This window comes from Mastigoproctus giganteus, chromosome 4 (assembly GCF_048544385.1).
Source record: "Mastigoproctus giganteus isolate SK-2022 chromosome 4, ASM4854438v1, whole genome shotgun sequence".
Lineage (NCBI taxonomy): Eukaryota > Metazoa > Arthropoda > Arachnida > Uropygi > Thelyphonidae > Mastigoproctus > Mastigoproctus giganteus.
The window spans coordinates 35597947-35623936 of NC_143578.1; the positions used below are offsets into that span (position 1 = coordinate 35597947).

A 25990-nucleotide genomic window follows, 5' to 3' on the forward strand; every position below is an offset into this window, starting at 1 on the left:
TTTAGATGGTATAAAAAGAATATTCATTAATTTTAATATTATAACTGAATTTAAACTGGAAAAGAAAGCTAACAATACAACACAAAAAAATATATTTATATTTAAACTCTTAACCAGTATTGTAGTTAAAAATATTAATAATACCATCAATAGTACTAATCAGTCTCTCTGGATAATGTAGGAGCCTTCTATTCACAATTTTCCTCCATACTACACTGTTTTCTGTTAGATCATGAGCCGTAGTCAGAGTAAGCCCTCTTTCTTCTGAAATTACTTAACACCATCAGCCCACCTTCCTCTTGATCTGCCTCTGTGCCTATTATGAGTGATGATCAAAAAAGAATTGAGACAAATTAAATTAAAAATATTAAACATTGTCTTATTGGGCTTCCAATGGTTGTACCTTTTCCACATAATCCCCCATTGGTTCAGTATGCTCATTCCATCTCTCTATTCATTTTCTAAATACTTCAGAGTAGCAGTTGTTTGAGTGATGATTTAAGATACGCTTAGTGACATTTATTAGTTGCGTCCGATGGAAAATAATGACTATTTAATTCACCACTGAATGTAGGAAATAGGGTGGAAAAGTGAATGGGCAAGATACGAGGGTGGTTCAATAAAGAATCACCCTGACCTAGCTGCAGAGGTGCTAACCTGTTGATTCTTGGCACAGGTTTTAGTCCTTCTCTACATAGCCACCGTGCAGATTTACACATTTTTCCCACTGATGGATGCAGCTACGGATACCATTTTTGTAGAAGTGGTGAGGTTGAACTTTGAACCATGACTTTGTTGCAGAAATGAGTGTCTCATTGTCAGGGAAGTGGGTCCCCTGAAGAAATGATTTGGGGGAAGGAAACAAGGAGTCCGGTGCAAGATCGGTTGAGTAGGTTGGATGGGTCAGTATTTCATATCCACAAGTGGCCGCTTGTGTTGTTGCAATTTCAGAAGTGTGAACTGGGGCATTGTCTTGAAGCATTCTCACACCTTTGGACAGCATGCCACGCCTACATTTTTGATTTTTTCCTGTAATTGTTCTACCTTTCGGTAGAACAATTACAGGTAATCAGTCATTATTACGCCTTTCTTGTCCCAAAACACTGTCAGCAAGACCTTTCTTGCTGACGCCTGGACCCTTGCCTTCTTGAGGGGTGGCAAACCATGATGTCACCATTCCATGGACTGCTTTTTACTTTCAGGGTCGGGTCAAAATGGTGTATCCAACTTTCATCCTGAGTGATTAGACGAGAGAAAAAGTCTTCCTCAGTTTTTTGGCACAGGGCTAACCACTCTTGTGATTTCTGTTGTTGATCAGCCTTCTGGAAACCAGTAAATAATCGGGGAATCCACTTGCATTCAATTTCCGTAAATAGAGTTGGTCATGAAGGACTGTTTCAACAGAGCCCACACTAATCTTCACCTCCTGGGACAATTTACGCACAGATATCTGGCAATCTTCCATGATTAACTTTTCTGATCATGCTGTCATCAATGGCTGAATGAGGATGACCTGGAATGGGCTCAGATTCTACTGATGTCCAACCACACCTAAACTGTCTATGCCAGTGCTTCACAATGCCATAGGATGGGGCTTCATCCTTATATACAGCAGTCATCTCCTCGTGGATTTCTTTAGGAGATTTTCCCTTCAAGAACAGATACCAGATTACAGCTCTGGCTTCAACTTTGTCCATGATTCTACTTCGTCACATGTTCAGCTCTGTAAGAGAAAAACAAATTAAGACACAGCTGAAATTTTACACCTTTCATACAGAGATATGTATGATGCTACATACAAAATATCATGACTCTGCGATATGTGGAAGTAGGTTAGGGCGATTCTTTATTGAACCACCCTCGTATGAATTTATGGATGATGGACTGCTTTGATGCTCAACCCATGTAATGTTTTATCAACAGATGAGGCTGTATGCACATCACAGTATGAGCATTTACTCCATACTTCTAAAATATCCATCTCTTCTGTTTTAACTTCACTTTTACCATTTTTGATTACCTTATGGTTTTTTACCTTGCTGGTACCCTTTTGTTTTTCCGTATCTTTGCCAAACCCTTGTCAAGTTTTTATTTGACATCATTCAGACATCTTAGCCAAATTGCATTATTTCTTTATAGTCTAATAATGGATTTATTAGTTTTATTTCTTGTAATATATTCTTTTCTCTAAAATTCTACCCAGTGAGTCTTGCACAATCTCTCCTGGGCTAAATTTGTTGACAAGGCTCTCCTCGTATTCTCCCTCCTATCGTGTCTGTGCAGAATTGCAGACACTTTCAAATTTAACCCCAGCTCGTGGCCTTTTTTTTTTCAAAGATCTGCAGATTTATTTGCTAAGTAACTTCACTTTTATCATTTATTATTTATTATTATTAGTGCCAGCGTGTACAACAATATCACCTTTTGTGCCGTTAAAAAGATGATATCTGCTCTACTATGTCACCAACTTTTGTCCCTGGCAGACATACCCTAGTCCTATTCCACCTTTCCTTTTTTGCACAATATATTTCCCGTCTCCCTGACAATTGAGTCAACGACAATAATTATCTCCTGTGGGACCAGCACATACTGCCTTGAAGAGTGCTGCTGTGTTTCCTGATGCACGAGACTGAGCTCTGGCATTGAGTTGGACAGCTGAGTTGAAATGGAGGCCCCTTTGATGGGGTCCCCATTTTAATTCCTTTGGGGGTATCTACCCTCCTTACTCTTCAACTCTCGTAGACACCCATCACAACAATGAGTTAGTGCCTAATTTCTTGACACTCTCTGCACCTAACACACACACACAAAGACATCCTCCTTAGCTAGATAATGTCCTGTTCCAGAAAGGTCTGCAAACATTTCACAAGTTGCAAATTTTTTTAGTGATGCATTGGCAAATCACCCCCTTCAGTTCTCCCCCGAGTCACAGCATTCCCTCTAGTTTCTGCCTGTTGCTTTGCTGCTCGAGTCTGGGTCATGATTTCTGTTTAAATACAATTTAATTAATTAACAATGACAATTAATATGATTAATAAATTTAATTGATTAATTGACAGTACTACACTAAGCTAATGCAGTGATTTGCATTACACTATCTAGTTTTATGTTATACCTTACTCTATCAAGTTCTAGATATACACTAACAAGTTATGGTGCACTATGGCCACAGAAGCCGATGCGCCAACAACTACCAAAAAAAAAAAAAAACCACTATCAAGTTACACTATACCATAACAATCACAATGTTAAATTAGTTAAAGCTTTAGCTAAATCCAAAAGATATATACCCGACAAGTGATTAAAACCTTCAAACTACTTATTAATCGCAACGAAAACCATACTATTCTTCTGCTCTACTGGTTACGTATTCGATATTCACGCCAAAACACAGTTAGAATAGCAGTATGAGTAGTGAGTCACAACTCACAAAATCACTAGCTAAATTTAAAAAATAAGCTAACGAATGCTACAAAGCCTATTTAATATATTTGTAAAACACAATTAAATATGTTAATTAATCGAAAATATGGTAAAAATTTCTAAAAAACATCTATTTGCAGGATCTCAAAGTCCACTACTTCGCAGGTATAGTCTCATTCCTAAAAATGATAATATAGTCAGTTATGCTTGTCTTGTTTCTATTCTGTTCCATCCATCTAAACTTTCTGATAAAATATTATTAAATTTTCATAATATTTAGAAAGTAAAAATAATAATTAAATAATTTAATTAAAGCTATTAGAATTTTTACTCAATTTTAGTAACTTTTTACTATTACTCATAGGTTTACCTTTCTCTCCTAATTTTCCTAAAATATCCCAGTAATTATCATTTCCTTCCCTGCTCTTTTAACTTCCGCTCATTACTATTCTTTCTTTGTTGTTAGTTTTTTCTGTTCTTTCTAATGTATTAAATGAATCTTCAACCCTCTGCACATGCACAGTCATTACCCAACTTTCCGTCATAAGTTTTTCTCACATAACTCTACTGGATAATGCTTTCCAGCCAGTTTAAACTTTCTTCCAAATTAGTTCTAAAAGCTATAGCTGCCCTTTCTGTGCTCTATCTTAATTCCAGAATAATTGATTTATAATTGGTATATAGCTGCAGCCTGTATTTGTTTTCTTAGTTTCTGTGATACCTATCATTTTTAATCATATTGACCTAATTATTTTGCTAATTTTACCTCTTTGTTGTTTAACCCGCTAGCATTGATGATTATTATTATTATTATTATTATTATTAATACCCATATGGTGCAAGGAAGCCTGAGGCTTATGCTGCACCAGGGGGAAAAAAAAAAAAAATTTCCAAGTTACCCTGAGAGAGAGAGAGAGAGAGAGAGAGAGAGAGAGAGAGAGAGAGAGAGAGAGAGAGAGAGAGAGTCAAAAGTAGAAGGGAATCACCAAGAAAGAGAAGAATGATAATATCCAGCTCAGGACCCTGGGTGTGCCAAGCCCATACTCACCAGATGTGAGCCCCCGGGGTTATACTTACTATATTGGTTTTTCCAATGGAATGTTTAACGTGTGTCCTGGTTCCCAGCCAGTATGAGTCTTAATTGCTTTGTCCTATTATTGTGATAAGGTTTCAGCCTATAATTTATCCAATTTGGTGTACTTCATCCCATATTGGCATGTCATCTTCATTTGTTCGTTAGCCATGCAACTCCAGTTGGAGACTTCTTCAAATTCGATAGCCTCAGACCTTTCTGTAACCCTAATAATACTGTTAATTTTTTCAGTTTTGCTGTGAAAATTTTTGTATTATGTTACATTTATACACTGGCATGATCACAATCAGAAAAGTTTGCAACTAATGAATGTGATAGGAATACAATCATTACGATATTTAGCAGTAATGTGGACCATGGTTAATTCAAATACATTCTCCTGCACCAGCTACTCAGCTACATCATGTTGTTTGTCTCAGCAGTTTATACACTTCATAGAGTGCATGCTTTTCAAAAAAAAAAAAGTTCTAGAATTTAAAATCAAACATATCCAGTAAATTTTGTCTTGTAGAGAATGTATTTTTTTTCCCACACAGTATCTGCCAGGTATCTTTTTATGTTGAATCCTCATTTCATTAGTAGCCTGCTATAATGCAGGAAGGTAATTTAATGATAGCACTGAATATTTTAGAGCATCTGAGAGTGATGGTTGGAGCAGCATACTAAATAAACTTTACTGTTACCTGCATTGGCTGCAATCAAGTATATGTGAAATATGAGTTTGTGTACAGTCACATATTTCATGAACAGTATTAAAGAGCAGGATCACACACTTTCTTAACAACTGATCAACAGTTCTATATGGCGCCTCCGTAGCCAGGTGGGAAGGAGCAGCAGTGCGTAGCACACGCTTCTTGATTAGACCGGGGTTCGAGCCCGTCACCACCAAATACGGAGGATGCGGAAAGGTCAAGGAATGACCACCGCATATCCCGGAGCAATATAGCCTTAGTTGCTAATGCTCCTAAAAAAAAAAAAAAAAAAAATCAAAAAATAACAGTTCTATATGGAATTGTTTTTGCTGGATTCCAGTTCAACTACAACTGATAAGCATATAACCATGGGTTTCTCGCTCAAACAAAACCCAATAAAAATCCATTCCTCCCTCAATGGAGCTTCGATCCCACTTGTTCAAAATCGCATTGACCTAGGGATCAGGTTCGACCCAAAGGTTTTGTTTGGCCAACATGTAGACATGGTTCTCATGCAAGCTGCCATACTGAAATGGTTATGCAAGCAGCACCTGCAGCATGCAACAGACAAATCTACCATGGTCAGATACATCACAACAATAGTTTATCCCCCCCCCACTTCTCTATGCTTCAGAGATTTGGAGATTGGCATCTCCCTCTACCACCAAACTAGTGTTCCCCTCCGAGTACTGGCTCCTCAAGTGGGCTTGCCACAATTCAACTTACCTCCCCAGCTCTGCACCACCGCTATGGCCAACACACTTGACATCCCAAGGCTTACGTGGCTCATTGATGAAAGGAGACTCGTCATTACGGCCAAGCTCATGACTAGCCTCATCGCCTCTCCTTCCTTCTGGGACAACTGTGCATAGAGGATCCCAGTGGCGCATAACTACACAGTTATGCCCTCTTCGAACACCCCTTCACCTGTCAGACTGGTTCTTTCCTCAGCAGATGTTAGCACATGTCCAGGATCTAGATGTCGGCTTGAACAAGTTTAGTCAGGATCAACAATATAGGAAAAGAATACTCCGTGGTGGGTAGCCAAGGCTTCCACTATTATAACCTGACCACAATCAGTGCACTCTATTATTCAGTTCAATCCAATGTATATAATCATGAAACCAATGTATATTCTATGTTATGTATTTTGTAACCAAGGGATGTATAATCACTTAATGTCTAGTATACTTGATTATTTATTATTAATAATAATTATTATTAGCTTATTCATTTTTATATTATGCTTTTATCCTTTTGATTTATTCAGGCAACCTTGCCTTCATATTACTTTGTTAACCCCTGGCCACTGTGCCGTGATGGGTAGTTGCAACTACACTGTTATGTAATCATCTGTGTTGCAATAAAGATCTCTTTCTCTCTCTCTCTCTACTTAAAAGACTGCCAAAATAAACCATTCAGGGCTGCATAGATAATTATGTGAATATTTCATCCTTATTGGAAGGTAGATGAAATGGTTCTGCGAAACAGATTATATATCATTATTTATTCAATTAGAACTTGCTTAAATAGTAGTGTTTCTGCATAAATTGATATCTACAGAACAAAGTTCCCTTCTCAATATATATATATGCCAAAAACTTCATTAGTCATTGTATACATGGCAGTGTTCTCCCCAGAAAATACAGCCGGGTGGGAAAGTGTAATACTTCACAATATTATAAAATTTTCTGTTATTTATAAATGTGACTTAACCAATCCAGAGCAAAAATTAATTGCATAATTTAACATTATATGCTCCTGTCACATTGACCTCGATCACATAGTATGTTCGAATTAATATTGATCAAGATCAGTACCATACGATACCACGAGAATCGCTTAAATCTTAGCCGGGCAGTCAGTTAAATTCACTGGGCGGTGCACACATTTGATAGATCCTGGGGAGAACACTGCATGGTGTGCAGAAAGTCCCATTACTCCCAGGAAAAATAAATTGTATTGGTTGATTGCAGTGAATGTATTGGGGTTGTCTGCAGTGAAAATGATAACTGACAGATATGGAGATATGACTAATGCTGGAAAAACAAGTCACAAAAAACAGTTGTTCTAAGTTATGTGCGTGAGAACTACCTTTTTTTTTGTAGCAGAGGATTATACATCTTCATGTGCAGTGTGAGAAACGACACAATGTTGCCAGCACTATGGTGCAAAAATCATCTCAGATACCATCTTTCAGTTCTGTTAAATGGTAATGTCTCTGTGATACTTTGTTTGATAAATTCCCATAAAGCATCATCACATGATGATAGATCTGATCTTCAGAGTAGCCACTTAAGAGACATGGACAAATGCTGAAATTCACAACCAATCCACTTTTCTTGGAACATTTCACTTAGGAATTTTGTTAACAGGAATGGCATCTTGTTGAAACCACACATGATCACGCAGTCCTAAATGCTTAAGTTTGATTGACAGGACCCTCAAAGAAAAATGCAGAAGACATTGCAACCATACATTACATGTAGGTTGTTTTCCAGTTCTTCAATGAAGTGCAGGTTCTTCTTGCATCAGAAATAAACATTTCTGCTTTTTTGTGCCAAGAAAATTGCACACTTAAAGGAAATTATTGTTTATTGTTCAGGAATTGTGTAAAACATGTTGAGAAAATGTTCACAAGCTTTATATTGTTTCTGCAAGTAAACAGCACTTAATTCATTCACAAATGCAGGGCAGTGTGCTTTTAAACCAAAGTTTTTTTTTTTTTTCATGTGACCTCTCATTATAGACATGGGAACTCCATATTCCTGTGACCATTCCCAAAATAATTTCCTTAAATGTTCCATACATGCAGTTATGCTTGCACATTGGGGTGACCACACTGATAGTTCTCCCAATCTTGGTCTGTCCTTTGTGAAACCAATTTCAAAAAGTTTCTTCTCCCAATATAATATTGTCGTCTTTGGTGGTGATCCTTATTGAATCTTGCAGTGAAATCATTCAATGTCTTTCAACATTTTAGAGTTAGTAGCAACACATTATTCAAAGAAGCGCCGACCGGGCTAGCCGGGTAGGTAAAGTGCCTGCCTGGCAACCCAAAGGTTGCGGGTTCGATTCCCGCCTCGGGCTGGATATCACGATGGTGCCGAACCAACCGGTTGGTTGGATATCCCGGCCACGATACACGAAGGAAGCAAGAAAAAACTGGTTCCTTCGTGTATTGATCACATCATACGAAATAAATAAATTCAAAGAAGCAAGCTTAATTCAGCATCATCTCTCCCTCCCAAAAAAAACGCCTCATTTGTACATCCCCTTTAACAGTTTTTCTGACCTTTACATTTATTCAAACTATCCTCTTTCAAATTACCAATTGGTAGTTTGTTCCAACAATCAATCAGCAACATTCACTCAACAGTTATACTCTCACTGGAAGAAAATTTTGGCACATCTATTCTGCAACCATCCCTTTTCAATTTAAGTGTACATACCCTTATGTATGTCATCTGACAAAAACTAAGGATGCCATCAGAATTTAGTTTATTCAATCCATTTAAACCCTTAAACAGTTCAGTCAGGTCTCTTCACATATGCCCAGTTTACAGGCATTACAATTTGCAAAACTGAAGTCTTTCTTAGTATGAGTGCCCTTTCGTGTCCTTGACTAATCTTGTTGCTGTTCTCTGCACTTGATTCAATAGATCAATATCCTTTCTAAAATGAGGTTTCCAGATTGGTATGTACTCAAGATGTGGCCTAACCATTGCTTTATACAATGGGATAATTACTTCCTTGTCCCTGCTGGCAGAATTCTAGTATATCATTGAGTGAACCCTATGAGCTGTCTTAGCAGCCTATCTACACTACTCAGAAAACTTCATATTGGACTATACAGTTATCCCTAGGTCCTTTTCATTCTCCACCACCTTGAGTGTGGTACTACCCAAATGGTATGTTATTCTGGGTTTATTGCTACCCATATGCAGTACCTTGCATTTATCAATTTTAAACCTTGATTGCCACATTTCATCCTACCTGTTGGCACACTGTGGCCACAGATGCCGATGCACCTAATAAACCCCAAACAAACAAACAAACTCTCATCCTACCTGCCTAATTTTTCTGTTTGTGCAGTAGTATGCCTTGATTCCTGACTCTTCCAACCTTTGTGTCATCCAAGCTGGATGCGTCTTTATAAATGTCGTTAATAAATATTGAAAGAGTACGCATACTAGCACTGATCCCTGAGAGACTCCACTAATGACATTAGTCTAAGAGGAGCAGTGCGAATTTATAATCACCCTCTCTCTCTACCACTCAATGATCCCTTTATCCATAGCAGTAACTTTCCCCAGTGCCACATTTACAATTTGTACAGCAGTCTTTCATGTGAAACAGTCTCGAAAGTTTTACTGAAATCTAATTATACTACATCAGAATTATTTTTTGCATCTAGTTCCTTTGTCACTGCATCATAGTAGCTAATTAGATTGATCAGGCAAGAGATCTGCTGTGGCAAAGTGGTCAGGATGCATAAGTACACATACTTAGAGTAACTGTGATTTAAGCCTGTGACTGCTAAATACAGTTGCTGTTTCTTGTATTCTCTCTTTCTTTCTATCTTGTGAACGGCTTTGACCATGTGGTCATCCTACAGTATAAACAGAATAATTTATTTATTTATCTCCCCTCAACATATCCAGTTCTGCTGGTATTTTGCTGGTATGTGATCTTTCTCTGAGCTCATATGCTCATTATTATTCTTTCCTCTCTGGTGTATGGAGACAACAGTCATTAAAGAACCTAAAAGTGCACACACCTGCATTACACAAACTACAATTGTTAGAATATCAACACACTTCAACAACAGGGGGAGGGAATTAATGCAACTTTTTTTGCACAGCCTGTACCTTCCTGATTATTCTGCTCCTGAAGTGTATCAAAAACAAGAAAATGTTCATTGAATTTGATATTCTTTGACAGGATTAGATTATGAATATGTAGGTGGTGTTACATAAGAATAAAAGACAATTGAGATGGATCCCATATTGTTCTTATGTTAACACAAGCAGAGTGAAACTGATGCCAATATAAAATCACCTTTTTGTTGTTGTTGAAAGAGCACATCATATTTGAATAGAACTGATATCTTCTACATAGAGCAGACAAATCATTTAAAGGTGGAAATGTTTTACATGCTATTATTTTCATTTAAAGTTGTTACATTAATTTTCAACAATCTGTAGTGCACAACAAAATTATAACATTTTCTGGTTTTTACTTATCGTTACATCTGTTAAAATGTAAACAGTTTGATTATTTTGTTATTAGGTGTAATTTTCAGTACAATTACAGTACAATTAATAGATGACCTTTTGTCGCAGATTCATCATTATAAAATGAAATAATGCCATTTTGGTTAAATATGATCATGGTGATGTTTGCATAATAATAATAAAAGACTTCCTATTTTTATATGTTTTCAGAATTAATACCAATGGTGTTTGGCCTGAAATAGCATCAGAAAAATAATTGCATATTTCTGGTGGGAAAGAAGTAGTATTTTTATTAAATTTAATTTTTAAAAAATGTGTGTGTGTGTGTGTATATATATATTGTAATGTTAATATTTTTTTATAATATTTTCAAACTTTATATGATGAACAATCTTAAATAATAATATTGGACCTTTTTTTTTTCCCCCTTTCCTTTTCAAAACTAAATTATGGCCAGCTGGAGGGTTAATTGTCGCCAGTATGCATTAACGGCAAATATCTTGCACGAATAGTTATAGTAAATAGCCCATCACTGCAGTAACTTCCAGATTATCCTGGACACACCATTAAAAGTAAATTTCATAAACTTCATTATGTTTTAAAATTTAATTAAGCTAATAGATAGAGTAAATTTGTTTTGTTTTTTTTAAGGGTGGTATATTTGGATATTGTTCAATAAGGTCTTATTCCATTTTTTAAATAATTTTTAGCAGTAAATGTGAATATGTTAATAAATTAGTAAATTAATATTAGTAAATTAATAAGAGGAGTTTACCTCAATATAGTACGTAGAACACTTCCGTATGATACCCTCCAGAAATTAAAACGGAAAAAACGAAAAAAATCGACAACTTACCGGTACATTAAAGTAAAATATAAATAATTAAATAATCAATTTAACACAATTCAAAATCAATTTAAAACAATTAAAATTCAAATTAACGCAATTAAAAGAATCTAACGAAAATATTCAAAACGATTTTCGTTTTGAATATTTTCGTTAATTCTTTTAATTGCGTTAATTTGAATTTTAATTGTTTTAAATTGATTTTGAATTGTGTTAAATTGATTATTTAATTATTTATATTTTACTTTAATGTACCGGTAAGTTGTCGATTTTTTTCGTTTTTTCCGTTTTAATTTCTGGAGGGTATCATACGGAAGTGTTCTATGTACTATATTGAGGTAAACTCCTCTTATTAATTTACTAATATTATTATCAACGTAGAACATATTGAGTATTACAGCTCTGATTCATACTATCTAATATGGTAATAAAATAAAAATTTTGTTTTTTTAATTATTTAAAAGTAATTTCCTAATATCATGATAAAGAAGAATAAGGTATTCAGTCAGATTGCAATTTCTTATTTTATAAAGAAATAAAAAGTGATATACAGGCAACTATAACCTTAAAAGCCATTGGAAAGTTTCATTTGCAGAAAACCTTCCAACTCTAAGCTAATGAATTCTGTTAAAATAAAATAGCAAATATTATTCAGTCTTGTAGTTGAACTTCCATAATTAGCTCTATTCAAAAATGTTGATTATATTTTTAAATTTTGTGCTAAGGCTCTGAATTCCAAGAATTAGTGATTAAGCAATTATAAAGCAATTTCAAAGAAACAGAAAACTCTTGAATCAAAGAAACTCCATTTTGAATTAATGTTTTCTATTTAAATTCTTTATTTCTCACAAGCTCCTCAAAGTAAAAATAAAGAAAGCCTCAAAAAGCAAAGACAACTTTGTTTTGATTAATAACTTTACTAATACTATTAACACACTAACTTACACAGCTGCATTGTCACCAGGTAGCACCACTCCTGTGTCTGTGTGTGGTGTGGCTGGAAACCTGTGAGGAAAAGTACTCTTTCCTATGGAAATAAGGAGCAACAATGACTAATACAAACTTGTCAACTAGCAGATCCAGAGATGGTCCAAGTTTGTCATAAAATTGAAGGATTGGATATAGTATCCAAAAAGATACAAACACAGAGAATCACTTCAAGCTCCAACATTTTAAATTACTCACTCAACTACTGAGTGACTAATGGGAAAACTGTTACCTTTGCTCATTCAATTGCCTTGAATGCTTTGAGACCTTCCAAATATGTCAAATGCTTAAGAATAGAGGCTGCAAATGTATAACACTCTAAATAGCTACTTCAAATGAAAATTTGTGGAGGTATCTCAGTAACATTATTCTAGCATAACACTCTAAATATGTTGCGAGGTGTCATAAGTAAGTTAGACTGCCTTACTGTTACCGAGAAAGAGATTAAGAATGAACTATGAGATCAAGGTATATTAGACATGTAGAGAATTCATCATTAAAAGGAAAAAGACACACACTAACTTGAAATTTGTCATAACCTTTAATGCATCTAAACCACCTAATCAGTGAAAGCTGTTTATTTGAATTGTTAAAGTAGACAATCTCAAATTATCTCCCCTGTTTCAAATGCACAAAATATGGTTATTCACAAATAGCATGCTATGGTGTGGCAGTATGTTCACACTATGGGTCTTGTGGCCATTCCAATCAAGACTGTACAGCTCAGAATCCAAAATGCCTAAACTGCAGTGGGAACCACAAGACCTATTCATATGAACACTGGGGTGGGGGGAGGATTACAAAAATACAAAATAAAAGACAGAGTTATCTACCAAGAAGCAAAGAGGACAATATTACCAAAAGATTTGAGCCAACCTTCGTAATACACACACACTACAAACAAGATTCTCAGTTGAAATGCAAACAGAAGTAACAATTCCACCTCATGAATCACTAGCCAAATGGGCCCAAGATTTACTTATGGTGTATATTACAAACTCGGATATTTAAATGGACACCTCCTTCTTATGGGGAAATATAAATAGTTACCAGAAGTCAACTGATTGAACAGAACATCTTCACTCTACTAAATGATGGAACACATATATGCACTTGTCCTCAGGAAGTAGCTCACCAGTGGAACTGTCTGTATGCTCTCCTATTTTTTTTTTTTTTTTCATAGTGACTACTATCCAGTAATCATTAATATGATGAAAAAGATGACAAGCCAACCCCCCTAGAAATTCTAAATGGAAAATAGATAAAGCGACTGGAACAGATACCGACAATTAGCAAAACTTGATATATACTTGATTATTCAGCAAGAAGTATTAACATTAAATGGTTAAGATAATTAATGACAAGTTCATTGCAGTAGAACAGTCAATACTGATGGCCTCTGCACATTTTCCCACTCATTCCAAATTCTAATCAAATAAAGAGTGTACTGGAGCCAAGTGAGAAAGAAACAAGAGCAGAGACAAAGTATATCAGAAATGCTAATCGGTGAGCATTCTGGATAAAATCTGCATTAGTGATAAGCAGCAGTACACCAATATAAATTTTCTGAAACAAAAGATGAATGAATGGCCAGAATCATACAGCATTTGCTAAATTAATAAAACCAAATTTTGATATCAGATTTTGTCAGATCCCACAACACATAGGAATAACTGGAAATGAGCCAACAGATAAAGCAGCAAGATTAATTACAGAAGTAATTACAACAGCACTCATGCTGTGGTATACTGTACACTGACTGTAAACAGCAGTATGTATGTTACAGCAGTATGAAACAGTAGAGAAAACAAGTCAACAATAAACAACACAATATAATTTAATAATCAAATTTGAAAAAGCTTTCACACAGCTTTCAGAATGCTCATATACAGCCACGAAAACATCACATTCAGAAATATCATAAATAAAAACAATGTCATGGATGTCTTTTACTTCTTAAAATGATGAGTCATTGTTTAATTTATTAAATAAATTATATATTAAATCATATTAAGCTAAGCTATACATACGATCTAGATATTAAATCATACTAACTTTAGGTGCAAAGGTTTCACATCAAAAAACAAAAATAGACCATATGACTTTCCTAATCATAAGTCTGGTGCATTACACCCATAGAAGCTGTTGTGGCATCAACTCACCAACATTTTCTGGCAGGATCACAATTATTGATTGCTCAAGCCCCTACATATTCTACTTGCCACACTTATTCATTCTATGATTCCTTGTTCTTCAAAGGTGGATGTGTTGCTGCATGTGTCCACTCTTTCAGAGCCTTTCCCAATCTGGAATCTCCTCTCTTTGATCTTCTCTAGCTTAAAACCATTATCAATCTCCAACTCTACAAATAACTGAGAAAACTTTTTGATTTCCTTTCTTTGAGACTCAACTTTCACCAGTCTATACCAAAGAAGAAGACCAATTAGAATTTTCTTGATGCCAAGAAAATTCTTGGTTCCAACAGCATTTCTCCACTTGTTTTCAAAACCTATGTATGCTCTCGAGCTTGCTCCTGTTTTCCATTGCCTTTTTGCATTTTCTTATTCCACTGATGTCATTCCTTCTACATGGAAATTTGCTCATATCTAGCCATTTCTTGAAAAGGGTGATGAATCCCTTCCTTCCAGTTATCATCCCATTGCACTTAACTTTTACTCTTTTCAGAGTAATGGAGAAAGCCATCTGATCAATGATCACCAATATGGATTCCGTCAGTGTCAATTTGCTGATAATATATTAGCTAAAGTTACTCATCTTTAGACAAATTCAATGGAAATGTTTGGTGAAATTCAGGTAGTTGATCTTGACATTTCCAAAGCTTTTGATGCCTTGGACATAGACATTACAGAAACTGTCTTTATTTTATCTTATGAACAAGCTCCCTTGTTATGGATTTTTTTTTTTTTTTTTGCAACTGGATAGCATGTTTTCTCTCTGACCACTCATTGTGGGTGATAGTAGATGTTGTTGGATGTTTTACGGCACAACGCCAGCTAAAGGCCATTATGCACCATAGTAGATAGCTCTCTGCTTCTAACTTCTTAGCTAACATTGGTGTTCCCACTCTCTCTTGTATTAACCACCTTCTTCCACTGACTGGAAAACCAATCTATAGGTTTACGGAAGATAGTACACTATATTCCAACTTGCAGTTTGAGAAACATTCTCTGCACAAACAGCTTTAAACTCCCCAAATATCCACCACTAATTCCTTAAATTCTCACGTATAGGTAGTGGTGCAAATTTTCTCCAGTGGTGCAAAGAAAACTTAGTTAACATCATTCTTCTTAAACTCAGTCCTATTTCTTGCAAAAAAAAATGTCTACTGATCTTATGCTCATCTTCAGTGACACTCAGATTTATAGACAAGATTACTTATCTTTTTTGGAGGTTACCCTGACTTCTGATCTCTCTTGGCATAAGCTTATCACATATTGCTCCCTCTGCATCAGAAAACTAGGTTTTGCTTTTCACTCTTGGCATTACTTTTCTTCTAAACAGCTGCTGACTCTGTACAAACCTCGAATGTCACGAAGTATTGTTCCTTCATTTGGAATGGTGCTCCTAAAACCTCTCTCAAGCTCCTATACACTATTCAAAAGAAGGCAGTCAGATTAATTAATGACCCACTCTTCTTTATTTCATAGATGTTCAATTTCCTCTGCATGCCTTTTCACTACCAGTCAGTATTTATTTACCATATAACTCCAAAATCACAAAACTAACTTTTTCTCTTTCTCATTTATCCCTTCTGCTTCTTTTCTTTGAAATAGCCTTCCTTCACATGTATTTTCTGACAATTACAATCTTCAGAAATTCAAGTCTAATGTCAGTGAGTATCTTCTCTTCTCACCTTCAGCCCATACACAGCACTAAGTATGAGTACTATAGGTTCTAATACCTTTCATAAAGAAAAAAAAAACTAAAACCAAACAAGATCATATGCTCAATGTTGGTGTGTTTACAGAGGAAATAAAATTACTGATGATGATTAGAATGTAATGACAGTCTTTTTTTAAAGAAAAGTAATGTCTTTTTTTATGAATAAACTTTAATATGAATGAATATTTAAAGAAATAAATATACAAAAAAACATACCTAATGCATAAAATGCAGTACAGTTTTTCCAAATTTTTACCATTAATGCATACTGGTATCAGCTCCCATTAATAATAATTTTAATTTTTAAATGTTAAAATTAGTGTTAAAATAAGTTCTGACACTTTAAGGACATGAACACGAATATGCACGAAAAATGGATTACTTCAGGCCTAGATGACAGCAAAAGTCTCCACAAACCAGATGCCACCACCAAACAGGTAAGAAGTTTTTCATTTTCCGTCACATATTCCCAAATTTAAAACTAAATGTTTCGGTCCCATAAGGATATCTTGATTAGAACAACCTCATTGGAATCTGTGCTATGGCATATTTGAGCCATCATTAGAAAATATGGTGATCTTCATGATGTTAAGGTATGTGATTCTACATTTTTAGTATACAAAAACATACCTAAGTAACTATCAAATTTTAAAAAAATTTCTTCACAAAATATTCTGCATCATTTTGTGAATTTGGAATTTATTGCATGTTTTACAAGGTGGAACGATATCTCCAGTATATGTATTAGAAACAGTAAGAGGGCTACTTGATTAAATAGAACTTTACTGCATATTACAGATGGCAAACAGCAGGATCTTAGATGGAAAAAGGGTGAAAAGTCTTGCACAGAGTAATGAGAATAATGTCTTGTTACACAGTTGATAAACAGGATTATACAAAAATTTGGAAGCAAAAAAAAATTATGGAGCATTATTGGTTGCAGTAATTCTGCTTATGAAAGGATATTTGTTTGTTGATTAGTCTACCTTGCTTATTATCACAGAATGTTTGACTTTGCTTCTTTTCTTTTTTTTTTTTTTTTTTTTAAGATACTAAAAAATATAATACTGGAGCTAATATGAGTGCTATCTACTGATCAGGCTACTGAAATAGAGTAGTTTTATAGAGTTCCTTAAATATCAGGATTTCTGCATTGTTTCTCTCTTCATTAATGGCTTGATTTAGGATGATTAAATTTAACATTGCCTGTTAAAAATAAATGGCAGAACAATTTTGTACAGAATAAGGAATCAGTTGTGGAAAAAGCTGCAAAACTCTGTGCCACATAGTGCTTAGTTTCTACAGGAATAGCTGCAGAAACAAAAGGCTATTCCACCTCTCAAACTTTCTGTAAATAGTTAAAACCCACAGTTGTTGTCTGTTGAATTTTTCAGTCTTCAACTGCCTCTTAAAATCTGTGCTTTGATTATATTGAGCTCTCGGTAGAAATTATGGTAAGTTTTTATATTAAAGTAGTAGTTTCAAAATTTTTGTCCAGTACTTACCAGAAGCAATAGAAAAGCTATTTGATGATATAATAGAGTCATTGCCTGTTAAAAACAAATGGCAGAACAAATTTGTACAGAATAAGGAATCAGTTGGAAAAAGCTGCAAAACTCTGCACCACATAGTGTGAGAATTTTTATAGATGGAAGGGAAATTGGCAGAGATGTGGAATATAATAGAGGCATAAGTAGTTTGACAAAAATCAAATGGCAGAGGAATGATGGAGGAGAGAGAAAATAAAGAACATGAGAAAGCTACTACTATTTATTAAAGTTTAGGGAAAGATAAGAAAAGGAAAGATTTATGGAAAACTGGAATAAGTCTTGGAGAAAGAATTAAAAATCTTCTATCACTTTAGGGTGCAATAAGATGGAAGACCAGGAAATATTTCATTGTCACAGGATGTTTGTTTTTAAGGTCTATTTTCTGTCCTGTTGTACTCTCTGCTTTTTATACTGCCATCTACTCCTATTCCCCTTTTACAATGAAAATTTAAATAAAAAAAAAAAAAAAAAAAAGTGAAGAAAATGAAAAAGTTAAGGAGTTAACTTGCAAGATCTGTGAATTATGAATGAAAAATGTAGAAGGGGGAAATCCTAGAGTTAATTTGCATAAAGCATTATATGAGGGTGCTATCAAAAAGTTCTGGGACAACTAATATTTGGGAAATGATGAAGCTTACTGGCTGTTCAGGCAGGTCTCCTTTAAAGTAGGCTCCTTGACACTAGATATGTTGATTCCATTACTTCTGCAACTTCTGGAAGCATTCCAAATAGTCTTCTTTTGGAATTGCTAATAGCTCCTATGTTGAATTCTGAATAATTTCTGCAATGGTCTTTCAAAGTGGCTTTAAACTTGAGAAACAAAAAACAAAAAAAAAACAGTCACAGGGAACTAAATCTGGCAAGTACATCAGATGGGAAACCACAATGATGGAGTGCTTTGCAAGAAATTCTTGTATGGAACGTGCCAAGAATGCAGGGGTATTATCATGATGAAAAATGAAAGCCAACTTTTCTGGGCATTTTCTTCAAACGACCTTGTACAATTGCCATAGAACTGTCTATTTGAGAAGATGAAGTCTTCAGTTAAGAGGACTGGGCCTTTGTATGTGGGTCATAGCCATATACCCATGATTCTTCACAATTAATGATGAGAGAAACAAAATGTAAATGCAAAAAGATGATTATTTTGATGGAAAATTAAATAGGAGAGTAGGAAAGATGAATGCAGTTTAGACAGATGAGAGAACAATATTTTGCAGTAAGCAATTATTGAGTTGTGTGTGGAAAGACAAAGTACGGGTAGAAGAATATTTGAACAATATAACAATATTTGAGCAGAAATATGGAAAGACAAAAATTGAAAGACTGTAAGAAAGCTGTATTTTGAGGAAATGACAAAGGCAGTTAGGAAAAGCAGTGAAGGGAAACAAAATGGAAAGAAATATATATTAATTTATATGATTAAGCAAGGAGGAGAAAAAAAATATTTTTTTTTATATATTTTAAAATTCCAAAGTGGAGGAATAAAGCAAGAAACGGTTCTAGTGCAGTGGTTCCCAATCTTTACATCTGTACTGTTACCAAATTTTGGGAAATTTTTATATGCCACTTTTTTCCAGAATAAGTTTCAACCACTATGTTCATTGTGAAACTTTTACTGAACTAATAGCTAAAAAGTACTCAAATCTAGATTACAAGTTGGAAAATTGAATAAGTTGGAATAAAATTATTATGAAAATGTGGTTTTAATTTATAATCTTATAATCATTACTTTCTAGTCTTCTCAGCTGCACTTACTTTTTTGACAACCATAACTCACCTCCTTTATTCTATGATTCATTCTGTCTCAAAAGTGGTACTTGTGCATATATCTACTCTGATATTTTCCATGTCAGATATTTCCTATTTTTGGTCTCTTTTGGCTCAAATTCTCTTTACTCCATTCTGCCAAATTCCTTTATTTTCTCTATTGCTCTCCCAGCTTGACAAATCATTCATACCATTTTCACCTTTTGTGCATTGAAACTTGAATTCTGTCCAGCCTAACTTTCTTAACACTGAATTAATTTTCCTTTGTGATTTTAATTTAATAATTATCATGCCAGGTGATTTCATTTTTCTAGTCATGTGGATCCAGGTGATAGAGATGTCCTATATTAATTATCCTTCAGATGCCTCTAGTTACTTCAGGTCTCGTCTGCAATGGAGCCTCTGCCCTAGCTATTCTCATGTTGATTGAACTAATGTTTTATATCTCATGATCATATCGTTTGTTACACCATGTTACTGAAATTATTCTTGAAGGGAGGAAATCCATTCCGTCTTAAACCCTTGTCTTTTACCTAAACCATGAAATTCCAAAATTTGTGATATGACCGTTTAGGTTAGAATAAAACATCACAATTAACTTGCATCATAATCTCCAGCTTAGTTTTCTGTCAACACTAAAGCTTACAATAGTTGTGCACAAGTTATAAATAAATCCCAACTCAGTTTTAAAAGTCCACGAGAAGAAAACTTATCCACTGATCCCTTGTAGAGTCCCTTGTTTTGTTGCCAAAATCAGTGGCCACAACTTCTCTATATGCATATATTTCACCATCTTAGTTATTCTATTGCATCTTCATCTAAAGGTAAAGTAATGTATTAAAACATTTACTTTCCCTCTACATCTTATATGAATGATCTTGGTAAATCTCCTCATTCTGTAATGAACATGTTCTACACAAGGCCTCCCTCAGTTTTTTTACAGTGTGATTTGAAGAATTCTGAGCAATCTCGGTGTCTAGAAGTCATTTCAAGTGGAGAAATGCCATCAGGCATTTCTCTGCAATTGGTTGCTCTTTGTGTAACCATTTGCACTTTCTTATCCATTGGTGTTTTCCCCTTCTGCATGGTGATTTGTCCATATCCAACTGGTTCTAAAAATGGAAGATAGTTTCTTTCCTTCTAGTTATTGTCCTGTTGCTCTTGCTTCAATCCTTTCCATAGTAAGAGAAATCCACAAACTGCCCACTCTTTACACATCTTGAAAACCTATATAGGTAATGATGGTGCATATTAATTCCATTAGTGCCAATATGCTAGTTATATCTTGGATTATGTTACTTATCTGTGGATAAATTCCATACAATTAGTGAAACTGATGTAGTTCTCAACATTTTTAAGGCTTTCAGTTGGATTTGGCTTGAGGGCCTTCTGTACATGCTTCCTTGTGGTCTGCCTTCTGATTTTTGCAGTTGATTAACCAGTTTACTTTCCGAATACTTATTACATGTGACAGTTGATTATTCCCTCTAGATACCCTTTTATACTAGTGATATATTGCATTCCGCTTTCTGGTTTCTCAAATCATGTTCTGCATAGCTACAACTTCTTGAATATCCATCAATTCCATAAGTGCTGATCTTCAGGTAATTCTTCAATGAGAAGAAAAACCTCAGTTAACATCAGTTGTTCTAAAGCTGAGCCAGTCCAGCTTTATTTCTTGCAAAAAGGAGCCTGCTGCTCCCATTCTGAACATCAAACACTCAGATTTCTTGAAAAGAACATAGCTTTACCATAGCTAGGTCCGGATTTTCACCTTTTTTGGCATAAACATACTGCAAATATCATTTCCTCTGCATCAAAAAATCTTGACTTTCTCTTTCACTTTTACTTTTCTTCTAAACATCTGGCAACTCTGTACAAACTGAAAATTGCATCCACCATGAAATATTGTAACCGTAGCTAGGGGTGATGCCTCCCAGAAATCTCTTTTGCACTCTTAAGCACTATTCAAATATTTGGATGAGAGCAGTAAGGCTAATTAATGATCCTATTTAATGAACTCACTTCACTCCCTATTACACAGACATTCAATTTCAAACTCACCAAACTAACTTTTCTTTTTCTTCTTCATTTGTCTCTTTCTACTTCTGTTCTCTAGGACAGTCTTCCTTCTTATCTGTTTCCCAAAAATTGCAATACTGCAATCATACATAGCACTAGATTATACATAACACAATTCCCAAGTTTTCCCTGAAATGCTCCATAAAAATTAGAACTTATCTATATTTTAGTACCTTGACGCAGTTGAAAAATAAAAATAAATATAACTGTACTAAAAACAAATTCTCCTGATATAATTAATTGGAATTATTTTGTTTCTAGTCACAAAGACAAAAATTTTTTTATACTAAAAGCGAATGAGTGAAATCCAAATAAATGCCATTCCAAAGTGTTTGATTACTCAATAAAAATTGATAAACACTTCTTGGGAGCACCAGAGCTATAGATTCCAATATCCATATTCATGTTTAGGGTTACTATAATAAAAAAAAATAAAAAAATTGCAGGATGAAAATTATTCACAATGCAAAATATAAAGTATGTTTCCCTACTGTTAGTATCCAGACACCTGCATATAACCTTTATTTAAGAAAAAACTAATAATTTGTGCTGAAACCTTTGTATTGAAATCATTAGCCTTTATGACAGCCTCTAGTCTTTGTTGAATGCTCTTCACCAGTTTTTTTGTTAATGTCTTTTGATATTTCCTCCTTTTAGCCTTCAAAGCAGCAACCAATTCAGCCCTGTTTTTTGGGCAGTCACACCTCACATCCACCAACGATCCAGTTTATTCCATAGAGGTTCTCTGCAGGGTTGAGGTCAGGGCTGTGGGCTGGCCAGTCCAACTTTTTGCAGTGCTTCTCTCCTCATCTGTCCATTATAATGCGAGCAGTATGACATGGAGCTCTGTCCTGCTGTTACAGGTATGGCCAGGTGTGGGCCTTCCCTGATGTGAGCCCACAGTGTAGGTAGCACATTATTGTCCAGGATGTCGGGATAGACTCAGCATTTATGGTTTTGTCCAAAACAACCAGTGGTCCCAGACCATCATGCTGCCTCTACCAAACTTCATTGTAGGATGATACAGTCTAGCAGTAGCCTTCTCCTGGCATCTGCCATATCCAGGAACAACCTTCAGGCTGGTAGACCAAATAATGTGACTGATCACTCCAAAACACCAAGAATGATAGACCTTGTACCAAGCTAGTTGGTGTCTGGCATTAGTTGGAATAATTAATGCCTTATGGAGAGCTGCACGAACATGGTAACCCATATTATGCAGCACACTGTACTGGTGATGACTGTCTCAATCATCTCACTGAGGGCCTGTGTGCACTGTGGGGAACATTGACTTGTGTTCCAAGCAGATAGTTCTTTGCGGGGCTCTCCTCTTACATTCCATCAACTTTAGAGGTTTTTGGGTTGTTTCGTGATAGTTTAAGCACCAGTCTACTTCCATTTACAGATCACATTGCCAGTCATCAATCTAGGGATCTTCAATACTGTTAATTCTGTTGATCGCAGCATATTGCATTACTGATTCAATGACCATGTTTATAGTTGTGTCTGACATGTGGCACTTGGTTAGGATATGACCATCTATCAACAGAAAGATGTCCATATATTAATGTTAGGGCAATATATATATTTGTGGAATGCAATTTATACACATACAGAGGGTTGATTCAGCCTTTTGATAATGATTTTGCCAGTCCTTTAAAACTACGAAATTCCATGCTGCCGCCACCGGTTGTGTTCTATTTGTTTTCTCTGCTCATGGACTATCGCAATTTAAATTGAAGTAAAGTGCGCTGCAAAACTGCCGAGTCGATTTTGTCCCATTCCTGCTGGCAGACTTTCCACAAACCTTCAACAGTTCTGGGGCAGCGGTTTCCGAGAGCTCTTTTCAAAAGTCCGAAGGTGCAAAAATGCATGGGTGCAGCATCAGGTGATTTAACAGGTATATCTTCAAACGGGATCAAACGAATACCTATTGCCACTTCTATTCTCTACAAAAAAAAGCACGGGTGGAACATGGCATGTGGCTGAACGCCTTATCCTGGTGCACCCAGACCTTTTCTGCATCAGAACCGTACAATGTGGGTATTTCACGTTCAAACAACGGCTGTAAAACTTCAGTCTGGTAATACACTGAGTTGACTTTCACGTTTTTAGTGACTCTATGTAAGTCAGATTTGCCGTTACCATTATAACAAAAACTGGCTACAACCATAAAACGCGTGCGTGCACACTTGGCTAAAACTTTCCTTGCACTGGCACGCCCATGTTGGAAAGGCTTTTTTACACCCTGTGGATGGTAATAAATTGCCCGAATTTTGTTACGGTCGGAGAGGTATACTCACATCCAGTGTTGCTACGAATTTACACCTTTCAGCTGCCAGATATTTTACGTAGAGTTTTCGAGCATTGACCCACTGCTCTGTAATGTGCTTTGCTCCTAGGTGGTGTATGCGGGCCTTGTGCTTCTTCAGTTGCAAATTTTCATTGATTATGCAACAAAGGTTGACTGGGAGGTTCCCACACGTGACACTATAGCTCTTTGGGTTTTTGGATTTTCACCGACACAACGAGCGACTGCACTTTTTGTACTACCTCCCTCATTCGACTTGGAGCAGGTTGCAGTTTCTTCAGTGTTTTCCGCCCACTTACAGCAGCTTCATGGAATTTTCCTTTGCCATTCAAAACCTTATGGATACTAAATTTTGATACACTAAAATTTTTCGACTTGCACCTATCAATAATTTTCACAGACTTCAGAAAGCACGGTTATGTAACCTTCCAGCTATGGGTCCAATTTCCGAGGCATGTCAACATTAAAACAACTTTTACAACTGATGCACCTGTTCATTAGGTTTGTGCCTGTGCGTAAAAAAAAACTTACATTGCTGCTGTTCATCACAAGCAGGAATAAAGTCACAATCGTTATCAAAAGGCTGAATCAACCCTCAGTAGAATACAAGTGGGAAAAATGAAACAATTCTTGTTTTTTATGCTAATCAGTATTCACAATGTACTTAGTGAACTGACTCTCACAACTTAATATATATCTTCTGACATATTATAGTCTCAAAACAGAAAGAAGTTATTTTAAGTTACTTCTTTCTGAATTGTACGTGTACCACACACAGGCATCTACATAACAGAGTTTGGGAATCACTTCTCTAATGAACTTTCAAAATGAAAAGAAACAGAACTGAATAATGAACAAAGGGCAAATAAGAAAGTTCCCAGAAGTAACATTGAAGAGTGCAGATTATGGAAATAAGAAGTAGACATAGTTAATATAAGACTTCAAATTGAAATTACATAAGTGTAACCAAAAGAGGCCACAAAGTTCTTAAAGAAAGAAAGGGAAAGCATTAGAAATAAGTGCTAAGCAAAAAATTACACTGTGAAATGCAAATAATGTAGAGACATAAAACTAAAGGCATTCAAAATTATTAAAGAAAATGAAAACGAAACTAATAAATTGAGACGGATAAAATTCGGTTGTGTCTATGCCAGATTGGATCTGCAGATGCCAATTATATTATAAAAATTGCTAGAAAAGTATTTGAAAATGAACTGTAAAATAGTTTACTGATTTTATAGATGTTGAGAAGTCATATAGTCATTGACCCTTAAAAAAGAGATTATAAACCAAATTAATAAGAATAAAAAATGTTAGTTTGAAAAAGGTTTGGAATAACAAGGTTTGGTATTTTTGAAAAGCAGTGACTAACTTCTACAAAATTAAATGAAGAAAGTTTAAATTAAACTTATTATAAACAGAAAGTTGAAATTTGATGATTATCCTCATTAAAAATTACATCATTCCTAGTAAGTGAGATAATATTGGTTTATTTGAAATTAAGAGTCTGACTTTAATCCTCCAGCTGCATATAAACTTGCAAATATGATTTTTACTCACCAGCTGCACAATTTACATAATTAAAAAGTCTTTTGTCCATATGACTTTTTAAGATCTTCTTATCAGTAAGAAGCCATTGGAAACTATAATTTTATTCTTCATTAAGACTCAGCTGACAATTCCATTTATATTTTATTGCATCTGTTATTTCAAATGAGAATTATTTGTTTTGGAGAATAATCATGGCACTATTCACAATTTGTTTATATTGCTTAAAATATTTTAAAAAATTCCAATATATATATATTTTTTTCTTTATTTCAGACTTAATATTTTATAATCGTGCAGATACTGTTTCCATGAGGTTTTAGACGAAACTTTTTGCAAGAAAACAATTATCTGTATTCATTAAAAAAAGCTTTTTTAAAATACTTTTAAATTGATGATGTCTTTTAATGTAAGGTGATAATAGTAAAAAGAAAAAAAAAATCAGATATTTTGCTAAATTAAATAAAATACTATTAAAATATAGCAATAATAACAGTTAATTTTTAAAAAATTCACTGGATGAGTGATTTTTAAATATGGAACCAAT

General features: G+C 35.0%; 1 protein-coding gene across 2 annotated transcripts in view; it reads left to right on the top strand.

Moving 5' to 3' along the window:
* mib1 (E3 ubiquitin-protein ligase mind bomb 1) overlaps positions 1-25990 on the top strand; it is a 501099-nt gene that overhangs the window by 380424 nt on the left and 94685 nt on the right. The window contains exon 14 of one of the 2 annotated variants that reach the window (XM_090372633.1): positions 16530-16619. The exons of the other annotated variant lie outside the window; for it this stretch is intronic. Coding sequence (XP_090228759.1) covers positions 16530-16619 — 90 coding nt within the window. The remainder of the gene's footprint in view (positions 1-16529; positions 16620-25990) is intronic. 2 annotated transcript variants of the gene reach the window in all.